Source organism: Periophthalmus magnuspinnatus, chromosome 23 (assembly GCF_009829125.3).
Source record: "Periophthalmus magnuspinnatus isolate fPerMag1 chromosome 23, fPerMag1.2.pri, whole genome shotgun sequence".
Taxonomy (NCBI): Eukaryota; Metazoa; Chordata; class Actinopteri; order Gobiiformes; family Gobiidae; genus Periophthalmus; species Periophthalmus magnuspinnatus.
In genome coordinates, this window is record NC_047148.1 from 10,721,995 (window position 1) to 10,743,139 (window position 21,145).

Consider the following 21,145-nt stretch of genomic DNA (forward strand, 5'->3'; position numbering starts at 1 on the left):
AGATCAAGAGATAAATCAACTACGTTTTTAAAACACTCACCCAATCATCCCATTGCATTTCAGAAATGTTTTGACATTTTATCCAAAAAAATGTTTATTTGTGTGATTGAAAACATTCTTGTCACACAAGCACACACCCATATTTTATGAACAGAAATCAATTTTAGAATTCACGTGTGAACACAAAATCATGACAGTGAAATAAGCACTAGCTGATTGGTTCTGCAGTTTATTTTAGGAGAAAAATATTTTTGATGTTTTAAGCTGCACCCATTGAAAAGTACTGTATAAATGAATGTGATTTTGTGGGATGAGGTGCAGTACCCCTGTCCCATCACCCCAAGGCCACCTTAGAGAGGCAAGATGGAGGCTCCGTTTTGCGATTGTCCATGGTGCTTTTGAAGGCATTGAGGCTAGACCCAAATGGACCAAAACCGGGCCAGGATTAGTTCATATTGTGTCCAACAGTTGTTTCACACTCCTCTTTGATGTAAACCGTTTCTTCTATGTCGGACTCAAGATGCTCCAAGCGCTCAGCCTGGCCATTCATAATCTCATCTGGGGTCTTCATAAACCTACAAATAACAATTTATAGGGTATGGTGAAAATAAAAACACCAGTAATTATTAAAGAAACATTTGTGAAAATTAGGATTAAAGTAGTCTACCTGAATAGAAGTCTCTGCCCAGGTTCTTTCCTGATAATGTTGAGTTTGTAGTAGTGTCTCAGTGCTCTCGACATCTTTTCGTACGTCATATTTGTCCTGTTCTGTAACACAGAAACACAAGTGGCCATTATAATACAAGTAATGAATAAGTGCAAAGACTCTTCTGGCTGTAATGCATTGGCACCTGTCCTTATGGCAACAGGATACAAAACAGATACAATTTATTTTTTAATATACATCTAAATGTAAAAATTATACAACACTAAAAAGATGAAGTAAAGGAATGACAGTGCTATTTTATAACCCACCAGTAGATGGCAGCTGGAATGATCATATTTGCATTTCATTGGACTAATAGACTAATTTAACTTGCCAGAAGCCAGATTGAGTGTAGTCCTAACTCGAGTTCAACACATTATCAGTCTGGAATTCTTCTTGGTGAAAGAGTTTGGGGAAAGGTGGAATGTTTAGTAAAATAGTTCCACCAGAATGAGAACAGTGGAAAATACTTATACATCCAACTTCTGGAAAATATAGTTGTGAGAGCAGCACAGACATCTGCTTCACAAATGAACAAAGTAGTATGTTTGTCAATGTCACTACTAGTTGACTTGAGCTCAATGGAGCAGAAAAGGTTCAATATGGATTGTTAGGAGTTTGTGTATTTTAATGTTATGCACAAAGTACGGACAAATCGACACCAGCATCCCCCATGTCAACATAATTCTTTTTTCTCTTCCAAGTTGTAGTATACAGTGCACTTACTTTGTGATTGCCCCAGAGCCTGGCCAGGCCATTGGGGTCCATGATGCGGAAGACTTTGCTCTCAGGATCCTCCCAGCGGATATAGTTCTCGTACCGGCTATCAGACAGGAGCTGGTAGACATAGTCCCAGAGTAACCTGCAGTCTATGGGCACAGCATGATAAGATCAGGAAAATTATCTTTAATACTCAGCCAGAACCACAACAACAAAAAAATCACAAATATTTCGTCAAACTTCTGAAACCACCAGTTTTGATGATTATAAAATTCCAAAATAAAATGATTATATTTACTATAAACATCTTTATAGCTGCCTGACCAGCACTTGGGTCTCCTAACTCTCACCTGCTATCCTTCCTATCGGCATTTGCTGCTCCTCCGGTGGTGACACAGGCATGATGATGTTTCTGTACAGTACATCCTCCTGTTTTATGAGGTGCTGTTGCTGCTGCGGGGTGAGTGGGTGCAGCAGGCCATGGGCTTTACTGTCCCGGCCGTTCTCCATTTTACCCTGAGAGGGGGGTCCCGAACGCCCGTGTCTGAAGTCCATCCCCACTGAGCTCCTGTTGGGGCTGAGCAGCAGAGGGTTCATTATGGCACTGGGCATGAGCTGGATGACCCGTGGAGGACCAGCCTCCTGAGGGCCTGGGCTCCCAGGACAGGGGGTCTCTTTGGGGGTGGAACAGTGGCCGTTGGGGGCAGCGGGGGACACAGACAATGGGTATACATCCTCGGGTAGGTGGTGGTTGCTGTCCGGCAGCTGTGAAAAGGACTGCATGTGGTCCTCTGTGGGGCGGGGGATCTGCTCTGGAGAGGACTGTCTGGGTGCGGCGTGATGAGGAGAGCGAGACCGGTGCCGCAGTTCAATGGTCGGCGTGTGCTGAGGAATGGGCTCTGGTCCTCTGGATGTCCTCCGTACCGTGTCTGTGGACAGAAAGGTCCACAACTGCTCAAATATATTTGTTTTTAGATGGTAGGGCAACAAAAGTAACAACTGTTGAGGACCCTGATAATTTAAGAAAATAAATCTGATTTGAATACGTATTGTTCACAGCTTTGCGATTCCACCGGTATAGGAATTAGTGTAGTCTTTAGTTTGTCCACTAGGTGTCACAAACAGTATTTATGTGGGCAGGTTTTAATGTGTGTGTTAAGACAGCTAGATATTTCACTAAGCAGCTCCTATATAAAAAAATATATTTATATATTTCCTTGTGGAACAGGTTTTACTAGCACTGCCTGAAAACTACTGAATGGTATTTGTTAAGATGTCAATCATAAACTTAAGTATGTCAGGTTGCCACAAAAATGTTTCTACTCTTTTTAGTCTGGGAACACACATCGCCAGTGGGCTCTATAATAAGTTTAGAGCCATGTATATTATAATGGTTTAGAATTGCAAAGCTTTGCTTTGATTTTGTCAAAGTTAACACTTAAGTCTGGTACTGAACTGACCATCCAGCTTCATGTGTGGCACTGCAACACTGTCTGGCTGCAGGTGGAAGGAGTTCCCGGGGAAGTAGGCCGAAGGGAAGAATGCATGGGGCTTCCTCTGCTTCAGGATATGCTGCAGCAGTTCATAGAGGACGTCACCTGTGACAGACAAGTAAGATCAAAGGTCACCATGAATAATGAATCATAACATGGTGCCACAAACTGAATCAAGTTTCTCTCATTCTTAGAGCAGTTTTCCTGGCAGCTGGTGGCTTGAGCAATAGTGAAGTATTTACAAAGTGACTAAGTCTAACCTTTGAAAAAGTGTCAATGGGTCACACAGCCTAATCTAGGCTTTAGTTTTTACAATTTCACCTGTTCCTTCAAATATACCAACCTACTCTACAGTATACATGAGTGAAAACAGTGTGGCTGGTGTTGTATAATGCAGAGGCTTCTTCCTATAGAGTTTGGGGATAGTGTATCTCCTCCCAGATCTGGATCAGAGCATCACCAAGCTCCAGAACACTGATGTCCAACCTAGAAACAGCAGAAGGGATCGGACATAATGTTCCAGAGTTTCTATTAGGTTTAGGTCCGGGGGCAAGGGAGCATCAGTACCATCTTCCAATAATTGCAAGCATACACTCCTCACATTAGGGCTAGGTTTTGCGGTGCACCACAAGGCCAGCATAGTGTCTTCCAGATATGAGTGAAACTAGTGAAAAACTGTCAGCAGCCAACCAGTAAAACTACCCCTGTGTTGGGGTTGTCCCATTGTAGCTACTCTAATGAACCTGCTGTTTATTTCAGTTCTACCAACTGAAACTCTTCAGCAATATCCTTAGATACTGAACTGACCACATCCATGTTGCAGAGTTTTAGACTTCAGTCATAAAGTGTTCCTTCAGTTTATTGTGTATAGTGTATATTTTTAAAGGTTATTGGGCCTTCTATCCTTGCCTCTATATTTTTGTCTGTAGTCATTTAGATTATCATGTCCAGACAGTAAAAGCAGCAGAAGACATCAAAGTCTAACGTAGTACTCAATTTGAGTTATTTTAATCAATCATCTGTTGTTGTTTCCTGAAAATAGCAATAAAAGTTTAGATTAGACAAAAAAAATAACAAAGCAACTTAAAATAGTCTCAGCAGCAAGTGTGAAGCTGAAAATGCAAAGTAAATGAGCCACATGTTTTAATGCTGTGTAGTTTGTGCTGTGTGTCACCATTCTATGAACTTTAAAATCTACTCAATACTTTTATGTGGCACTTTTTTTTTTTTTTTTTTACAAGTTATGCCACTTAAAACGGCCTTTGACATGTTATCTCTATTACACCAACAAGGAAATGATTCTCAAAAGGAAAAGAAGGAAACTTGTATAATCACACACCCTTTTCACTTCTCACTTTGTTGTTTAGCATTGATTAGATTAGAGAATTATTTTTTTCCTCCAAGCTAAAAACGAAAATGTACATGCAGGATACTAAGTTGTAAATATTGTCAAAATAACTGAAGAGAATAGGCAGGTTGTACTATTTAAAAAGTCCAAAGATGGGATAATTGGTCTGTCACATAACAAAAGTTGCAGTTAATAACTTAATAGATTTATATTTTTACCTTTATTTAAATAAACAGCAAATACAAAATGTTCTGGCTAGACTTATGCAATGTACAGATCATTTGACTTTTACTCTTGTGACTTTTGTCACGTCTCTTCATATTTCACAATTGTTATTTATTCCCCCTTCTTACGCTGATGACGAAGTCACATGACATTATTATTTTACCCAACAAAAGCTAAAATCAGGAAATTGAGGAAAAACCCAATTGAGCTTGATTCTTTAAATGAGTGAAAAGTATAGACGGTACAGAAACATAAACAAATTATATCAATTATAAACAGACTATATTCAATAGGTGCCCACCTTGTATGACACCAAGGCTCTTGCCTTATTTATTGATTATTAAGCACTTAAGTCATAGGCAGTATTGAATTTTAGAGTACTAGAAGGTGCAAACTGTCATGTGTATTGTAAGTAAATTGCGCACTGATTTAAGAGGCACTTTTTTGTCATTGAGAATCAATTTTTATGAGAAATTATATGTACTAAAGGTTGTTTTAAAAATGTAGGTTTGAATGTCCAATATTTAACACCCCCTTATTCAATTCAGTTTTATTTATTTTATATAACGTTTTTCTCTTGGAAAATACACCTTATGGATTCAGTCTGCGTATCATGCAATTTTCATTTGTGTTTAATTTGTTTTTGAGTAATCCTGTTTTTTCTGTCTCCTTCAGGGATTAAAATGTTTACCCTCCACCTCATGGAGGTGATTTCCTCTGTGTTATTCAAGTCCTTTCACCTTCACCAAATTAAATTTTAGCCAACCTAGAGCCAACCTAATTTTATGCTAGAAGCTACCATTTTAAGTCTTTTAGCATTAAAAACTCTTGCTCTTTGCATTTTTTTTATCTTTAGTGTACCAACAGCTGAAGTTCTCGTACTTTCTGTTGGTGTTTGTTAGCTTTTTAACATTCAGTGTTGGTTCATGCATTAATATTGGGACATAAAATGATAGGTACCTGAGTGGGGCGATCTGTAGCGGAAGTCCTCTTTAGTGAGCAGCAGCAGAGCTTTGCCATTCATCTGGAAGGAGCTGCTGGTGATGGGTCTCAGTGCAAACTCTTTCTCAGCCCATCGCAGCCACTGGGCCACATCCTCTCTGTTCCAGTACACCGGCTGCAGACCTGCGCAGGAGGGAAAAGATTATCACATATAGAAAGTATATGTATAAGAAACAGCTTTTAACAAGAATTTAATAGTTTAATTAGTTTATGTAATAATGCAAAACAACCAAATCCCCCCCCCCCCCCCCAAAAAAAAAAAAAAAAAATCATATGAAGTTTAGATAATTGTGTGTATATATTGAGAGTACACTAATGTCATCAATAGAAATATAATATACGCCACTATGTTTGCTGCAGTGGTAAAAAAGATACAAACCTGTTAATTTGATCTTGTATGTGAGATTCAAGACCATGTGTTTTCTATGATTAGATGTTCTTTTCTGGTACTTGTCTCCATGGAGATGTTATCGCTTGCCTGGAATGTAGCACAATATAGTAAAATTATCCATTTCCATGGAGACAAGCAGGTGACAACACCAAACCAAGTCACAGGCCAGATCTGTGGATAGGCGAGTACGCTCACAGTAAACAAGTACGTTTTTCAAGGCATGTTTATATAGGAATCTGCAAACCAATCACTCACTACAAAACTGTTATAGTTTTGTTGTTTGTTTTTTTTTCCATCAGTAAAAAAACATGGTCTTTAATTTTACATTTAAATTAGCAGTATAAAACGCAATCATAACCTTACAACGTGACTGAGAAGCAGTTGGTTTGAGGCAGGAAGGAAGGAAGCGTGAGCTCAGCGAAGATGCAGCAGAAGTGACTTGGAGAGGGGGGAGGAGGGGTGTGGGGAGTGTGTGAGAGACCAGGATGGAGGTAAGGGGAGGGGGGGGGCAGGGATTGAGGGGCCCGGACGGAGGTAAGGAGGAAGGAGAGGAGGGGGAGGGGGTGCAAGACGGAGGTAAGGAGGAAGGAGAGAGGAGGGGGAGGGGGCACAGGAAGGAAGGAGGCACGGGCCGTAAAAAAGGATATTGAGGAAGTGGAGATAAAAGCCAAAAGGAGGGAGTGATTACGGGAACGGCTGCTTGGATAAAAAGAAAAAAACACATGGAGGAGGAGACAGAGAAGAAAGAGAGATTAGGAGATGAGGAATAAAGACGGGAGGGGCCTGATGGGATATGAGAAATATGGAGATAAATTTGATATGATCTTTGCTCCTTCAGCTCACACGAGGAAGCTGAGAGTTTATTAGTTTGTTTTGGCACATCACAGAAGGAAATGGATGCACTGTCCTTTTCCGGTGATTTAAAGAAAGCAAAATATCATGGGAACATAAGTGTGAAATATCTGTAAAAAGAGAAGCAAGAAGAGTGGTATTGAAAAAAGGAAGGTATATCACAAGTAGAGGTGGAAGAAATATTGAAAAATGTATAATATTGCTGTTTAAGGAATAGGTAAAATTCAAATAAGTATATTGTCTAAAATAAAAAGTTGGAAAAAGAGAGCATGAAGAATAAAAACTGCAGAAACTTGACATGTGTAATCTTTCTAGAATGGATAAAGAGATATTTCTGTACATTTATGTTTCATTTTACAGTCCTTTCACAAATTGTACAAATCTCCACCGAGACATTTTACAGGCACATTTTAGCATATGACTGATGAATTGCCATATTGTCTGAACATATAAATATTTGTAAAATTACCCCATAAGGTGATTTGTATGATAATCTTTTTTTTTCTTTTTTTTCCCCCATAGCAACAAAATTAAACACTGGTTTAGCAGGGCTGGGAGCTGGAGTAATAGCTGCTTATTTCTGAAGAATGAAGACAATGTGTATTTTATAAACAAATCTCTGTACATTCTCTGTAACTTCAAGTGTACACAGCAACCAAAAAGCACATCCATTCCCAAAGACTGTGTACTCCATCTGTGTACCCCAGTGTCACTAACCCACATCTCAACACTGAAAAGCCACCCTCCTTTTCAAACTTCTCACTTATCGCTTGCCTAAAACACTTCCTCAGGGAGTTGGACAGCTGTTATCTTTGGCCGCCAATGTCACTGTCGCACCAGTAATAGGAACCTTGTCCTTGCTGACAAACCCCCACCCCACACAGCCACTCATCAAACAAAGGAAGTTTTCAGAGACAGAGAAAAAGAGAAAGAGCGCAATCAATATCATGTGAAACCCTGTCTAAATTACCAGCATGTCACGATGACATAGTATGAAATAGGGCTGCACTGATTAATTTATTCATCACAATAATCGTGAATAGTTGGGTATAAAAATATTAGTGGACTCTTGTCTCTTATTTACTGTTAACATTAGTTTTTTTGTTTTTTTTCTGGACAATACATGCTCTAAAACAAATGTCAAAAGGCATTTTAGAAGAAAGACAGTGGAATTACTAAATCTATATGGCAAAAAAGAATACACCATTAGTTGTTTTAATCAATAATACACTTGATATGTAAATACTCTCTATATAGAAGCCTTTGGTCAGCACATGTACACCTTTTGATATGTTAGCCCCAAAGCAAAACCCCACTAAACTTGTTTCCAGAAGATTTTAGCAGTACAACATGACCTGCGATTATTGAATAGAAAAAATGTGTGAAATACATAGATACATCAACAGATTGACGCCCTCTACAGCTGAAATGTCACTGTAAATGTAGTAAAAAAAATATATAAGAAAGCGATAGCAATAATAAGTGCATTCTAAAAAATGACTGTTCGTTGTGTCAATTATTCAAAGATAATTCCATAAAGTATTGTGACAGGCCTACCACCAGCTTCCCTTTGCTTGTGTCCTTTCTGACAGCCTATTTGACCCAAGTCTCAAATGATAAACCAGAGGCTGTAGCAGGTTATCTAGCAAAGTGCATGGCCGACAGACTTTGACCCTTAGTGTCTTGACATAATGGCATATCTTAAGAAAGTGTCAGGCAAAGGGATACAGGTGTTGTTCTATGACAGGAACTGTGGGCCAGATAAGGAAATATGTTGCTCCATATTTCCTCCATTGGTTTCCGTGAATCAACTGCTAAAAGATTAAATAAAAAGATAAAATGTTATGCATTCTGTATCACCCCATAGGAGGAATACCAAAGTAGGTAGAATGTTATTCCAGTAGTAATCAGACACAACTATTATTTTTCCTTGTAAAGCAGAAACTATTGTCAAGAAGTTTAAATAATTCCATAGACATAACTTGTTTCAGTAGATTAATTTAATAAAAGGGAACATTTCAGAAGTAGTTTTAGTAGTCCTAAGTTACTGCTAAATATATAAATGTCCTACTTTATAGAAATTCATAGAAAGAGGTGCAAAGAAAAAGTCCTCACTACATCAATGACTTGATCAATATTGAATCAAGCAGCCATCTGTCCAGCACACAGCAGCTGGACATGGGTCTCCTGTGGGCCACTTGAGAGCATTCAGTGTGCAGGGTAGGCAGTAGTACAGTGGGGGTCACAGGGTCACGGCTCCGGTATGCTTCCTCCAGAGTACTGTTGCTCTGCCAAGATCCCTGCGAGATCCGGCCCCAACCATCTGCACACAGCCCATAGGAGGAAGCGGAGCAGAGAGAGTGGGGGCGGAGGGAAACAAACTGGACCAAACAAATGTGTCCCATAACAGGCCGAGGCAGGAAGTAATCCAGCGCCGGCTTGGTTTCAGGACAGGAAACTTCCCCCAGTGTGAGGTTAGACAGTGACAGTGGGATGCACGAGGAAAGAAAGGAAGAGTGTTTAGATGTAGGAGAAGTGAGTGAGATTGAGCGAGTGAGAGAGAATGTCTTAAAAAGTTACACTTTTTGGCTGAAAGTTACAGTGTTCATACGTCTGTTGACTTTATTCACTGTCCAATGCCCAGAATGAGTAAGCCATTATAAAAGGTTTTCTCCATGGAGATCATATCGATTTGCTCCACGGTGTTGCAGTTAATGTTTTTCAGGGTCTTATTAAGGAGTAAAAACACCTGTAATTAAATAAACGCATGATAGATTTTAATTCCATACAATGGAACATTCGAGGCAACAACATCTCCAAGGAGACGAGATCCTAAGTGCACCTTTAAGTTGTAAAGTACAATAACAATTTTGCTAAGGCAGACTACTTTTTTTTCTCAACAGACATTCACAACCTCTGCAAGGTACAAAAAACAGTGTGCCTAACATTACAGTAGATTTAATCACTATCACTGTGTTACTGTCGGAACTGAATTTTACTTTTTATGTCAATGCACTGTGCAACATCACCTGAAATACTGTAATTAAGTAACTGTATTTTTAGCAGTATTTTTGCTGAGAATATATTTTCAATTTTCAAAGTGACAATTCTTCCACACTTCTGTTTTCAATGTTTCATTTTTACTCTTGTTAGAAGTGAACAGATTGACCTCTCATTGCATAACTTGTAAGCCTCAGTTTTCATCAAAACATTGTGATCTTCTTTCTTCTGTGTGTGCGTTGAGGGCAGAAAAGGTGTGTGCATCTGTGGACAGCCCCCGTGAGTTTGGCAGCAGGACGGAGCTCATTAACTTGTCTGGCTTTGAGAGGGAAGTCGATGGCTTCTGTACCGCAACAGCGAAACAAGACACCAATGATCTCATCCTCCTCTTCCCTTCATTCATCCAGGGCGCTTATGAGTTGCCCTGGTAACTCTGTTCACGGCACAAGCTTCCCACAGAAAATAATGTGTCATCAGAGAAGATTAAGAGCCCACGATTTTGACATGAGTGTGGATTTTCCTGTAGATTGGTGTAGTGTATACATGTGTTTCTGAAAGTAAATCTGAAAACAAAAGTGCTTCCTGAATTATTACTGCTATAGAGCAGTGGCATATTCAGATGATCTGAAAATGTATTCCATATTATTATGGACAGACAAATCAAAACTTACATTTTAAATTACCGGTATGTACCTGTCCACTCACACACAACTGTTTTACATATTTGTTGTTGTTATTGTTATTATGAACTTAACATAGACAATGAAAATAACTGCATTGTGGGAGACAGGGATTACAATGACACAATTGACAGTCAATGAGTAATGAGTAAATACAACGTGATGTCAGTTAACTGCTATTTATTCAGTTAAGTGACATTTGTCCTTTTCTATAAGTGTATGTTTTGTTACCATTTGTACAGCCTCATGAAAGCCAATACTTTCACTCCATTTCTAAACAACAATCAAAAAGGAGGAACTGTAACTACTGGGCTTCCCAGTTTTATGCAAAGTATCAGAGCCATATCTTTACTGTTAACAACAGTTCCCACTATATTCTCAGCAGATGCCACAATAAAGCAACAAGCTTGCTTCTCACTTCCTCTTTGTGTTTCAGTGAATCTTGTAAAATATTACTGGAAGCAAGAATATTAAAAGCTAATAAAAGCTGTACACCAACTAAAGACAAATCAGTGACTAAATAAAATCTAATCTAATTACACAGTCAGTCCAATACATGTTGAACTCTTATTGAAAAGAAACAACAGATGTCTGCATCTGAAAAAGTAGGACTTTGCTCTGGGAACTGAAAGATTCTTAGTCACGCTTTCTTCTGTAAATGTTTATCTTTTTGGTCAAAGCTGCAGTGGGCGGATATTGGTGTAGCTATCTCAATAGAGAAAAGGATTTTCTTTCTTCAGAAGAAGAGGAGGAGAAAGGAGGGAAGCGAAGAGGGAAGAGGGAGGAGGGAGGAGGAGGTGATTTGGTTGTGACCCATGAATCCTCAGTCTGGAGCATTGGCCTTCTCCACATTTAGTCTAGAATCTAAAGCTAAATAATCAAACAAAATGTTTACAACACATGTAGAAGATAATGATCAATTGAACAATAAGTTAGTATTACAGACATTTAATATAACAATAATAAACACTAAATAGGGTTAATAAGTACTGATAATTGCATTGCACAGATGTGGTATTATGAAATAAAGAGTTACTACTACACTGCTATTAAAGTAATTGCTCCAAAATATAAAATAATAATTTGTACACAAGTAAATCCATAAATCACGAGGTAAAAGTGCATATTGAAATGCAAGTCAATGTGCAAGACCAAACTGTCTGATCATAATAAATAAGGCTTTGGATTTCTATAGTGCCTTTGAAGCAACTCAAAGTGCTTTACATTGCATTAATCATTTACTCCCCATATTCTGTGGTGGTAAGCTACTTCTGTAGTCACAGCTGCCCTGTGGTAGACTGAAGGAAGCCAGGCTTCCCAATGCATTCACATACATCAGTGCATACATATTTCATCAGAAAAAACTGCTTCATATATTAACTGTTAACTGTACCCTTATCTGAACTACATCATCAGAGATCAGTTTAAAATGCACCCTACAATGGAGGCATGGTCAAGAGTTGAATGGACAATACTAGAGCATTGTGTTGAGTGCATTTCTCAGGATTCTGTTCTGGCGAAAAATTTACTTTCGGGGTAAGACATTCAGAGTCTCCTGCCTCTGTGTACTCTTGGGCTATGTAAATAATTTCTACAACATCAGTGAGCATGTGCTTCTTGGTAGTAACTGACAGGTGGGAGGGGTGAGGGAGGAGAGCCACCTTTATGTTTTTTTTTTGTCCAGTGAAACTCGCTTGTCCACTGCTTCCTCCTCCGGTGTGCACGTGTCCGCCCAGTCCGGCCTAACTGGACCTGATCCAGTCAAAACAAACATTAAACAGCTCATCAATCACACACACGGTTATGAGCAGGAAGTGGCTCGACCGGTTTCTGATAAGTGGCTGGGGCAGGAACAAGCCAGCTCTTGTACTTAGTTCCTGAATTTGCCTTTAACTGATACTCTTCCTTTTGTTCCAGTGCCATTTTTTCCCCTTCTACTTCTGCTACCTCAACTACTACAATATGTACATGCTTGAAATGCATTTATTTGTTGGTCTCAATCCCACAAACCAAACTTTGGTGAGTCAAATTTTCCACTAGGAGAAAATCAAGCCAGGATATTTGCAAAATGCCTCTCATTAAAGCAACTATTGTTTCCTGCCATCATTCAAACTTCTCTGATAAACACTGTGACAAGGTTTTCATGACATATGAAATATTTGGTCAAAAGTCATATGTATTTGCTTTGCATATGAAACCATAAATCAAAATTTGTGAGGAGTGTGACGGGATCTTTAGGAATGTAAAGAAAATGTCAAGAGAGTTACCGACCCCACTAGTCCAATTTAAAACTTTACACCCAACAGGTTGCATAAAGAGGGACTGACAGATAATCATCTCTGTTGGAAATGCCAGGATGATAGTGGTACACTCATTCACATGGTCTGGGAGTGCTCAAAAGTTCAGGAATTTTGTCCATCAGTTCATGCAGTTGTTGAGAAAGTTGTTGGTAATGACGTCCCATTCTGTCGCAGACTTTACATTCTGGGGGACACCTTGATAATGAGTATTTTGCCTGCATTTCTTTCACAGTGTGTCCAGACAGTCATTATGTTGGGAAGGAAATTATTAGTATATGATTGGAAGGCCACTTCAGTCTCATCTTTTACTCATTTGCATACTTCTTTTGGTCAGCTAGTATCTCTAGAGAGATTATTTTACAGACTTTTGAATAGAGTAGATGATTACAACAACAAGTGGTCATCTTACTATTATATATTCAATCAGTGGTGTCTCCAGCTCAAGGAACTAACTCAGGTGTGTGAGTTTACTTGTAATGCTGTAATTATTTTATGTTTTGTTATTTGACATCCCTCAATGGTTAATGTGTTAGAAATGTATGTTTATGTATAATACAGTAAATTTGCTCCATATCATGATGCTTGTCTGTGATCTGAGTCTGACCTTATGTGGAACTGTTGCATTTTGTTTATTTGAAAATAAAAAGTTCAACTCATAAAAAAGCTGTGATTGTTCAATATTAGTAAAATAAAATGTGTATATACATTTTTGCCATATTGCCAACCCTAGTTTAAAATACCCAAGGCCACACAAATCTCAGTGTATTTAAAGAAAGGCCAAAAGGTCATATTGTGTTTACAAGGCAAGAGTAAAGGGCAACACAAAAGACTGAAACATATCCACTGCGGTTGGAAAAGCAGCACTACCCACACAACAGTAATTATACAAGCGAGAGCTAAAATAAATGTGCAAAATAGGAACAAAACTGTTCAGTGGTTCCCAAATAGGGGGCCCATGAGGCACTGAGTTTGGGGTTGTGAGAGGATTTTAAAATATAATAAAAAAATATATATATGACACTATATGTAATCTACTTAACTGAAAACTAAAGCTTTTAATGAAGTCCATAACACAAACAATTCATATAAACATATATGAAACCTGATTAAATAATTTTTTTCACATTTAAAAACTATTATAAGTTATTCATTTCACAGTGGGGGTCCCCAGTATGGTTATTTTAGAAGTCCTAGAAAGGTTTGGGAACCCAAATGCCAGGAACTTTGGGCCTTATGCAGGATATAGAAGTTTGGGAATATGTAACATTTCTTTTTAAAGTGTGTTAAAGATTTACACACTTCATTAGATGGGAGGAAGACTTTGAAAACACCATGTGGTGAGTCTGAAACTGGGAGAAAAGGGGGCTGTGCCATGTGTGAACAGTTTCTCTTTCAGTCCAGAAACACGCACACAACATCACCAACGGCAACATTTATTCAGGAAGCCCCGTCTAACCACTCAGGAAATTCCTCAGGACAAGAGCTGCTTCCAGGGGCAGGAAATTTCCCCTCCAAAAAACTCCAAACACTTACATGCTGGACTCCATCTGTGAGAGGATATAACACGGAGATGGATTCATTTCCTGGAGGCCTACAAACCATAACGAGCCTGAATTTCAACAGCAGATTCAGCATTTTAAAAAATCTGAGGCTTTAGAAAATGTATCCACTATAAAGTACAATGTCCTCAGAAGGGTTGTGTCACATACACATGAAATAGTATGGATGTTTTAGGAGCATCAAAGTGGCAAATTCCTCATGACACCCAACAAGAGCAAAATACTATAAGTACATCATGTTGTCTGAAACCCATCAATGCCCACTTCTTTCTCAAAGATAGAATTATGAAATTCATGTGCCATTTGTAGTACTTTGGCAATATCAAGCATGCTTTTTTATGAAGATTGTCAAAAAGTACATGAAAAAGTGAGTTTAATAGTCGGTGTGAGTATATTGTGAGTTAAAGGTGCCATAAGAGATTTTTGAATAATTTAATATAAAAAAATACCCTCTTTTTTGACTTATAGTTACTGAGATAGTAGACACATTTATTTCTACTGACATTTTAACATTAAGAAAGTACTGTTTAAGTCGACAGATTTTACAATACATATAATACAGTGCTGTTATTCCTCAAAATGAGAAAGCTGCTGTTCTCACTTATGTATGGGGGGCAGATAGGGTATAATCATTTCAGAGATCCCTGGATGTTCTTCAAATTAATCCCACTTTTGATGTTCTTCAGATATCTCTCTACTGTCACTAGAGAATGTTGAATGTTCTTCAGATTTGTCCCAATATCAGGTAGATGATCTTGGATGTTCTTCAGACATGTCCACCATGCATTTAAAGGACTTTGGATGGTCTTACGACTTGCTCCAAAGGACCCTAGATGTTTTTCAGATTCCTCTCTATAGGTTCTAGAGGACTTTGGATGTGCCTCAGACTCTCTCTACATGATCTTGGATGTTCTTCAGACATGTTCCTCTAATAGCTAGGTGACCCTTGCATTTCAATAACTGGGGATAATGGAGAAGGAGTGGGGCTAGTGGTGGACATCATCAGTGTCCTCACTTGACTCCACCAGGTCAGTACGGTGTATTGAGCAAACTGCTGGACATCTCCCCCCTCACGGTCTATAACATGGCAGTCAATAACAACGAGGAATCCAAGTTCAAGTTTTTAGCGAGAATCCTTTGTTCCAGGCCTCGACGGGGCCATCAGCTTCATCCAAGCCAACATTTTATGAATTTCCCTGAGGGTGGATATAAACCAGAAACTTAAGATAGCTAGAACACATTTAGTATATGTAAAGAAATATGTGTGCCCTTATATATACTGCCCTATACATCCTACACTCAGACCAAAATAGAGTGGAGTAAATACAAATCCATTTACCATTACTAAAGACCTTAAACCAAAAATCATAGTCCTGGGTTGAATTTAAATAAACTTTACTATTTGAGAGAATTCTTTTACAGAAGCTGGTCTCTGGTCAAGTGACAATGTACAGTAAACACATATTCCACCCTAACCCTTTATTTTTTCAGAAAATACAGTAACAAATTTAGATCTTCAAAAGTACATTTTTTAGTGGTTACAATTGTGATCGGTGGGTTGAAATTACTTAAAAGAAATCAGCTAACATTATTCTTCAACAAAAAAAATAAAGGAAAAAGAAAAGTTTCATAGTACACTTTTAAAAGATTGAAGATTCCCGGTGAGAACCACAAACCGCACTGCTACGGTTTGCACGTTTAAATCATAAACACAGACTTTGAAACGGCACAAAAATTTGAAGCAGTTAATGTCCAGCGACAGAAAAGAAAACATAAGAGAGTATTCGGTAACACAGTAGTACATGTGGAATGAATTGCATATACAATGTACACCTACACCAGCTGTGGATTCACACAAAGATTTACTCACTCCTCCACCCACTGAAGCCTGCCGAGCCAGCTGTGCAGAGACAAGACACACACACATGCCAACAATGAAGGAAACCAGCCCATCTTGTTTCCATGGCTTCTATTAACTCCTTACTAAAGATATATCTAGATAGTAGCAAGACACACTATTCATTGCAGCTCATGTGTATTCATAGAAAACAAAGGGTTATGGTGCAACTGACACTGTCAAATAATACAAGCATTCCACTCAGATCAAGTCTAAATTATGGGTGTGACAAGTCCAGACATATTACTGACTTCAATTCAAAATAAAACAAAAGAAAGTCAAATGAAAGCCTTGTAGCCTACTGATGCTGTGAATCATGTAAATTACTATGGTAACCTATTCTTAATTGTTAAGAGAAAACAAAAAGAGACCCAAAAGTAATGAATTCACATCCAACGGCACTCTAGTGACAAAAGTAGGAGTCAGTTTTTGCTACGTGCTTTGTTGAATAAGTGATTGAACGGGTAATAATGTCTAAAATGGTTAAATAGTGTCATTATTCTGAGAGGCGAAGGTTGTAAGTTTCTCCCTGATCTAATCCACTTCCTCTACAGGAAATGGAGACTTCTGCCCACACTGCAATTTCCTGCCTCATTTTTTTCTTCTTCTGGCTCTTTTCCCTCTGTCCTCTCCTCTCTTCCTTCCCACTCCTCCCTCTGGACTTGAGTGTCTGTAAGGATGTGTCAGTGTGGGTGTAGAGGATAAAAGCCAAGGAAAGCAGAGGTGGTTTTGCAACTCAAAGAAATGTCGCCATAGGTCCGAGAGTTTAAAAGGGACATTTTGTTCCTATATTCGATTTGGAAAATAAATATGAAGTAGGTGAATAATCATGTGGATCATAAGAAACCACAAAATCAAATTGAAAATCGAGATTGAAGAAATATGATTTCATAATAAGGTTCACAAACAAAGAGGAAAAACTCTAATGTCAATGCCATTTAACACATAATGATTAAATGCATTCAGTATATTCTGAACTCCAAAACAATGTGCTTATACTGCCACAGGATTGGCTGGAGAAAATGCAAAAAATAAAAAAAATAAAAAATAAATAAAAAGAACATACCAAAGAGATAACAGCGATATTGATTCAGTTAAAATGTGAATAATTGTCCATCCCAAAAATCTTTAAATCAGGCTACAAATTTGTGGATGACACAATTAGTATAGCTTTAAGCTCCATAAATGTCAATACATTTACTGTCTGAAAAAACACCAAATTAGACTTCCACCATAGTGCGGATGTGATCCGACCCAGGGCTCACTGATCAGGAAACTGAACACGGACCTGCTGAGACTACTTCCTCTTTCAGTAACAATGTAAAGAGGAAGTGGACTGAGGGGGTTCCCTGTGCCTCATCCACAGCCCTGAACTTCTCTTTCACATCGGAAAAGATAAATAACAAAGTTAACTATTGACCGACAAATGGAAAGTGGCAGGAGGTTAGTCTTTGGACAGGTTTATCTATCTCCTGGCAGTATTCCAGCCCCACCTGCTCTGGGATTGGTTAAGCAATAATCAGCCAACATAAACCTACAGAGGTACAAAATGATATCCAAATACTTGCGAATTTAATAATAATAAAAATATAATAAATGCGATAGTAGAATAAGTAGTAAAATAAGATAAGATAAGTGTAGTCATATTTTAAATAGTATTCTCTTAACACAAATAAAGCTTCATGAAAATCTTAAATATCTGCATATGCTGGAGTTTTAAGACGGATAGCCAACATGCTAAAAATGAAAATATCTGCTGATATATGGATCTATCTCTTAACCCTATATGTTCGTACTGTCTGAAATCCCTTTATTATTTATTATATTTTTTTACTAAGTATGTGCAGCATGTCATAGTTCCAATAAAATGTTTAGATGTGCTGCCTCTCATGATAATCATGATAATCAGTCCATCATGCCCATTTTAAATAATGGGCACGATGGACTTTAACTATTAAAGTTAGAATCCACAACATCTTTACTTATTCATGTTCTCGCTCCTCTGATGTTTCTGACTGGGATGCCCATTTGCTCTTCTACATTTAGCAGTTCTTTCCTTCATGACCAAAGAGGGAAAAGAAAGCACAGAAAAGCTGTGGAAGCTGGAGAGTGAAGCAATCCACTCATTAGTCCTACACTTTCTGATGTTTCTCATTGATAAATAAGATCAGCTTATGTTCAGAAATGTATTATTCATTCTTATCAGGCTTGACTCGACTTACTGACTCAAAATACAGCCACAACAACTCATGGTAACGTCATTTGGACCAAAATTTAGGCATCATCCTTTAAAATTTAGTCCCTTTAAAAGGTTTGAGTTTAAGTCAAAGATGTATTTACATTAAATTCCACAGGTTATAATGGGGTTAAAATGCACATTTATATAAAAAGGCATGTACATTCTGCAGGTTTTAATATACGGCTGACCCCTAATTGAAAAGCCTTATCTCAGTGGACCTAAGTGGAAGTGTGTGCAGTGGTGTGACTCACGCAGGTGTGCCGGCAGCCTGTTGGGCTCGTCCTCCATTCGGCTGGCTGGCCTCGAGGCGGGAGCATGGACGGGGGAGGAAGTGGAGTTTGGCAGCGGGTTTGCGGAAGGACTGAAAGAGCTCCTCTCCTGCTATGAATAGACACAGAGACACAAACAGGGCTCAGATAGATCCCAATGCAGTAGCAGTGAACCCAAACAGCCATGACAGTCCACTCATCCCACCTCCTGACTCCTGAGACAGCATCTTAATAACTGTAAGGTTATTTTCCTGATACTAATATTATTGCGGACATCTAAACACATCATGAGGTTTGGATAATGAGTTAATGAATGGCTAATGAATGGCCATTGAATATGTTTACAAATTAGAAGCCATTTACATTATTAAAATCCTGTTTTGCACACAATATCTTAATAACCAATGCATTAATTAATAGCTACACTGTGAAAACCTTTGATCCTGCTCAAGTTGTCCAAATAGGCAGCTACTCCATATCCAAGTTTTTTTTTTTCTTACATTCACCCCCATCCAGAAAAAAAAAAAGAAGAGGAAATTAGTAATATGAGTTGCCAAAACACAGTTTTCCAGGTTTGTGAGATCAGTGTTAGTGACATCATCATTACTTTAGAAATAAACACAAAACTGGAGAAACAATGTTTAGATCACATGGTTATCTATTATGGATGTTGTAACCTTGTTTTTCTGTTACAGGTATTTCAGAAATAATTGCACAGCTCTGTTATACATGAAATATTGTAGTTTTAAGCCCAGCTTTCTCCTGTAATTCCCTGTGATCATGTCTGCATGTTTAAGGAGAGTAAAATTTCATTCTTTGCCTGCCCATGTAAGATCACAAATTCAGATGGGTAATTTGTGACGTTCCACACTTCTGTCTGAAACAAACTGGCTTTTGAACAAGGAATTTCCTGTGGAAGTAAACTAGCAAAGCAATACACTCAGAGGAAATTGCATAAAAATGTATGCTAGATGGTTGGTTTAGCTCTCATCTAGTTGTTCAAACTGAATTCTGCAACAATATTTTATGATTAAAAAAATAAACTTCAGTAATTAGTGCATACCTGCAGAGAACCGAATATACATCACAATTATGTAAAAATGTTGTTGGAAATTATTAGACATTGAATATAAGAGTGATGCAAGAAGAACTGAAAAAATATAGGCCTTTGTACTCACTGTAAGATTTATTATCATTATTATTATTATTATTTTGGTGAGTATGGATATCTCTAACCCATGAAATTGCATAAAAAGCACACAAGTTCATATTGTTCAGTTTTTGATTATTGGATGAACATGTTCAACATTGTATTTTTAAGTAGTTAACATAAACAGCAAGACACAAATTTGAGTCAGCTGAATGGAGGACAAGATTGTTACCAGCAAAATATGATCCTCTAGCTGCCATGAACTGTTGAATTATTCTTTTCAATAGACACAGCGTTTTTGATAAGGAATAATATTTCAATATCCAGTTCATTCTCACTGTGTGTACTCCTCATAAAATGTTACAGAAGTCAGTGCAAAAATGCTCAACTGACAGTGACAAAAACGATACAATTCAGATGTCAGTCCGGTAAGCTGCATAATAACACTGTTGTATAGTATAAGTGACGTCTAGCATGATACATTGTATTTAGGACAAGCCAAATGCATGAGTTGAAATATGATTTTGGGTTTAAATAAGCAAACTATACCTTTAATATTGTATAAATTATGTCCATCAGAGTGGGTGGATTCAAACATGTGTGCCAAGCATGGATCTATACTTCCAAGCTATGCCAAATCAGCTTCAGGGAACATTGTGTGTGCCACCGTCACGACATCAACAGCAGCAGAGCCCTCTTAGCGGAGTGGAGGCGAGCAACAGATGAGTGTCCAAACAAGCGCACTACAGTGTGCACATCTGTAGGAGACGAGCCTGCAAATGTAACCTACCGCGCGTTACAGCAGTATCCCAGCGTGTGCAAATGTGTGCTGGAGGAAAACAAAGAGCCAACCGAGCCTGTTACCTTGGCCACAGCGGGGGAGGATTCAGACATTATCTTCCGTCAACTTCACCGCGTCTCCTTCCTCACTTTTCCGCGGTCCTCCTCGCCTTTCGTTCTCTGTTTTTCTTGACCAAAACAAGCCTCTCGACGATGGCACTAGCGACTGTCGACTTGTTACTGACAGAGAAGTTTATTCCTTTGCAATCCCGTGTATTTTCAATGTACTGGCCGTCTCCATGGCGCAGCTATCGATTAGGAAACTTCTTTTGTCTCTGTGCGTTTCCCGTCGCAGCAGCTCTGCTGTGCGCGCGTTAATAATAATCCCTTCCTGGAAGCGCACCACAGCTCCCTCTCCCGCGCTCATTGATCTGGATGTGTGTGTAAACGGCGAAATGACGTGAATTCCCAGCAACGAGCCTTGCCCCCTTTTAAAGGGAAACCCGAAGCAGGAAATCGCGGCAGGTCGTGTTG

At 38.6% G+C, this 21,145-nt stretch overlaps 1 protein-coding gene across 3 annotated transcripts; it reads right to left on the minus strand.

The window, feature by feature from the left end:
- Window positions 1-68: 68 nt before the first annotated feature.
- Window positions 69-21,145, minus strand: etv6 (ETS variant transcription factor 6). Of its 3 annotated transcripts, none has more exons than XM_033989647.2 (8): window positions 20,696-21,145; window positions 18,664-18,790; window positions 5,453-5,617; window positions 2,887-3,024; window positions 1,777-2,355; window positions 1,433-1,575; window positions 668-768; window positions 69-575 (listed from the first exon to the last, which is right to left on the minus strand). In XM_033989647.2, exons 1-8 carry the CDS (start codon window positions 20,723-20,725, stop codon window positions 446-448), a joined length of 1,413 nt encoding a protein of 470 aa, XP_033845538.1. In that variant the 5' UTR covers window positions 20,726-21,145; the 3' UTR covers window positions 69-445. The 3 variants fall into 3 exon arrangements, with proteins under 3 accessions (XP_033845538.1, XP_033845536.1, XP_055087646.1); XM_033989645.2 differs by having other exon boundaries at window positions 18,664-18,793; XM_055231671.1 differs by lacking the exons at window positions 18,664-18,790; window positions 20,696-21,145 and adding an exon at window positions 8,295-8,338.

What these genes read in the sequence shown, in the direction of transcription:
- etv6 (XM_033989645.2), bottom strand. Translation starts at nt 20,725, where the DNA reads ATGTCTGAATCCTCCCCCGCTGTGGCCAAG. An exon ending in CAGGCTGCCGGCACACCTGC is followed by an intron (nt 5,618 to 18,663) that starts GTGAGTCACACC and finishes CCTCCTGCGCAG; the next exon opens with GTCTGCAGCCGGTGTACTGG. An exon ending in GCCGATAGGAAGGATAGCAG is followed by an intron (nt 1,576 to 1,776) that starts GTGAGAGTTAGG and finishes CTGTGCCCATAG; the next exon opens with ACTGCAGGTTACTCTGGGAC.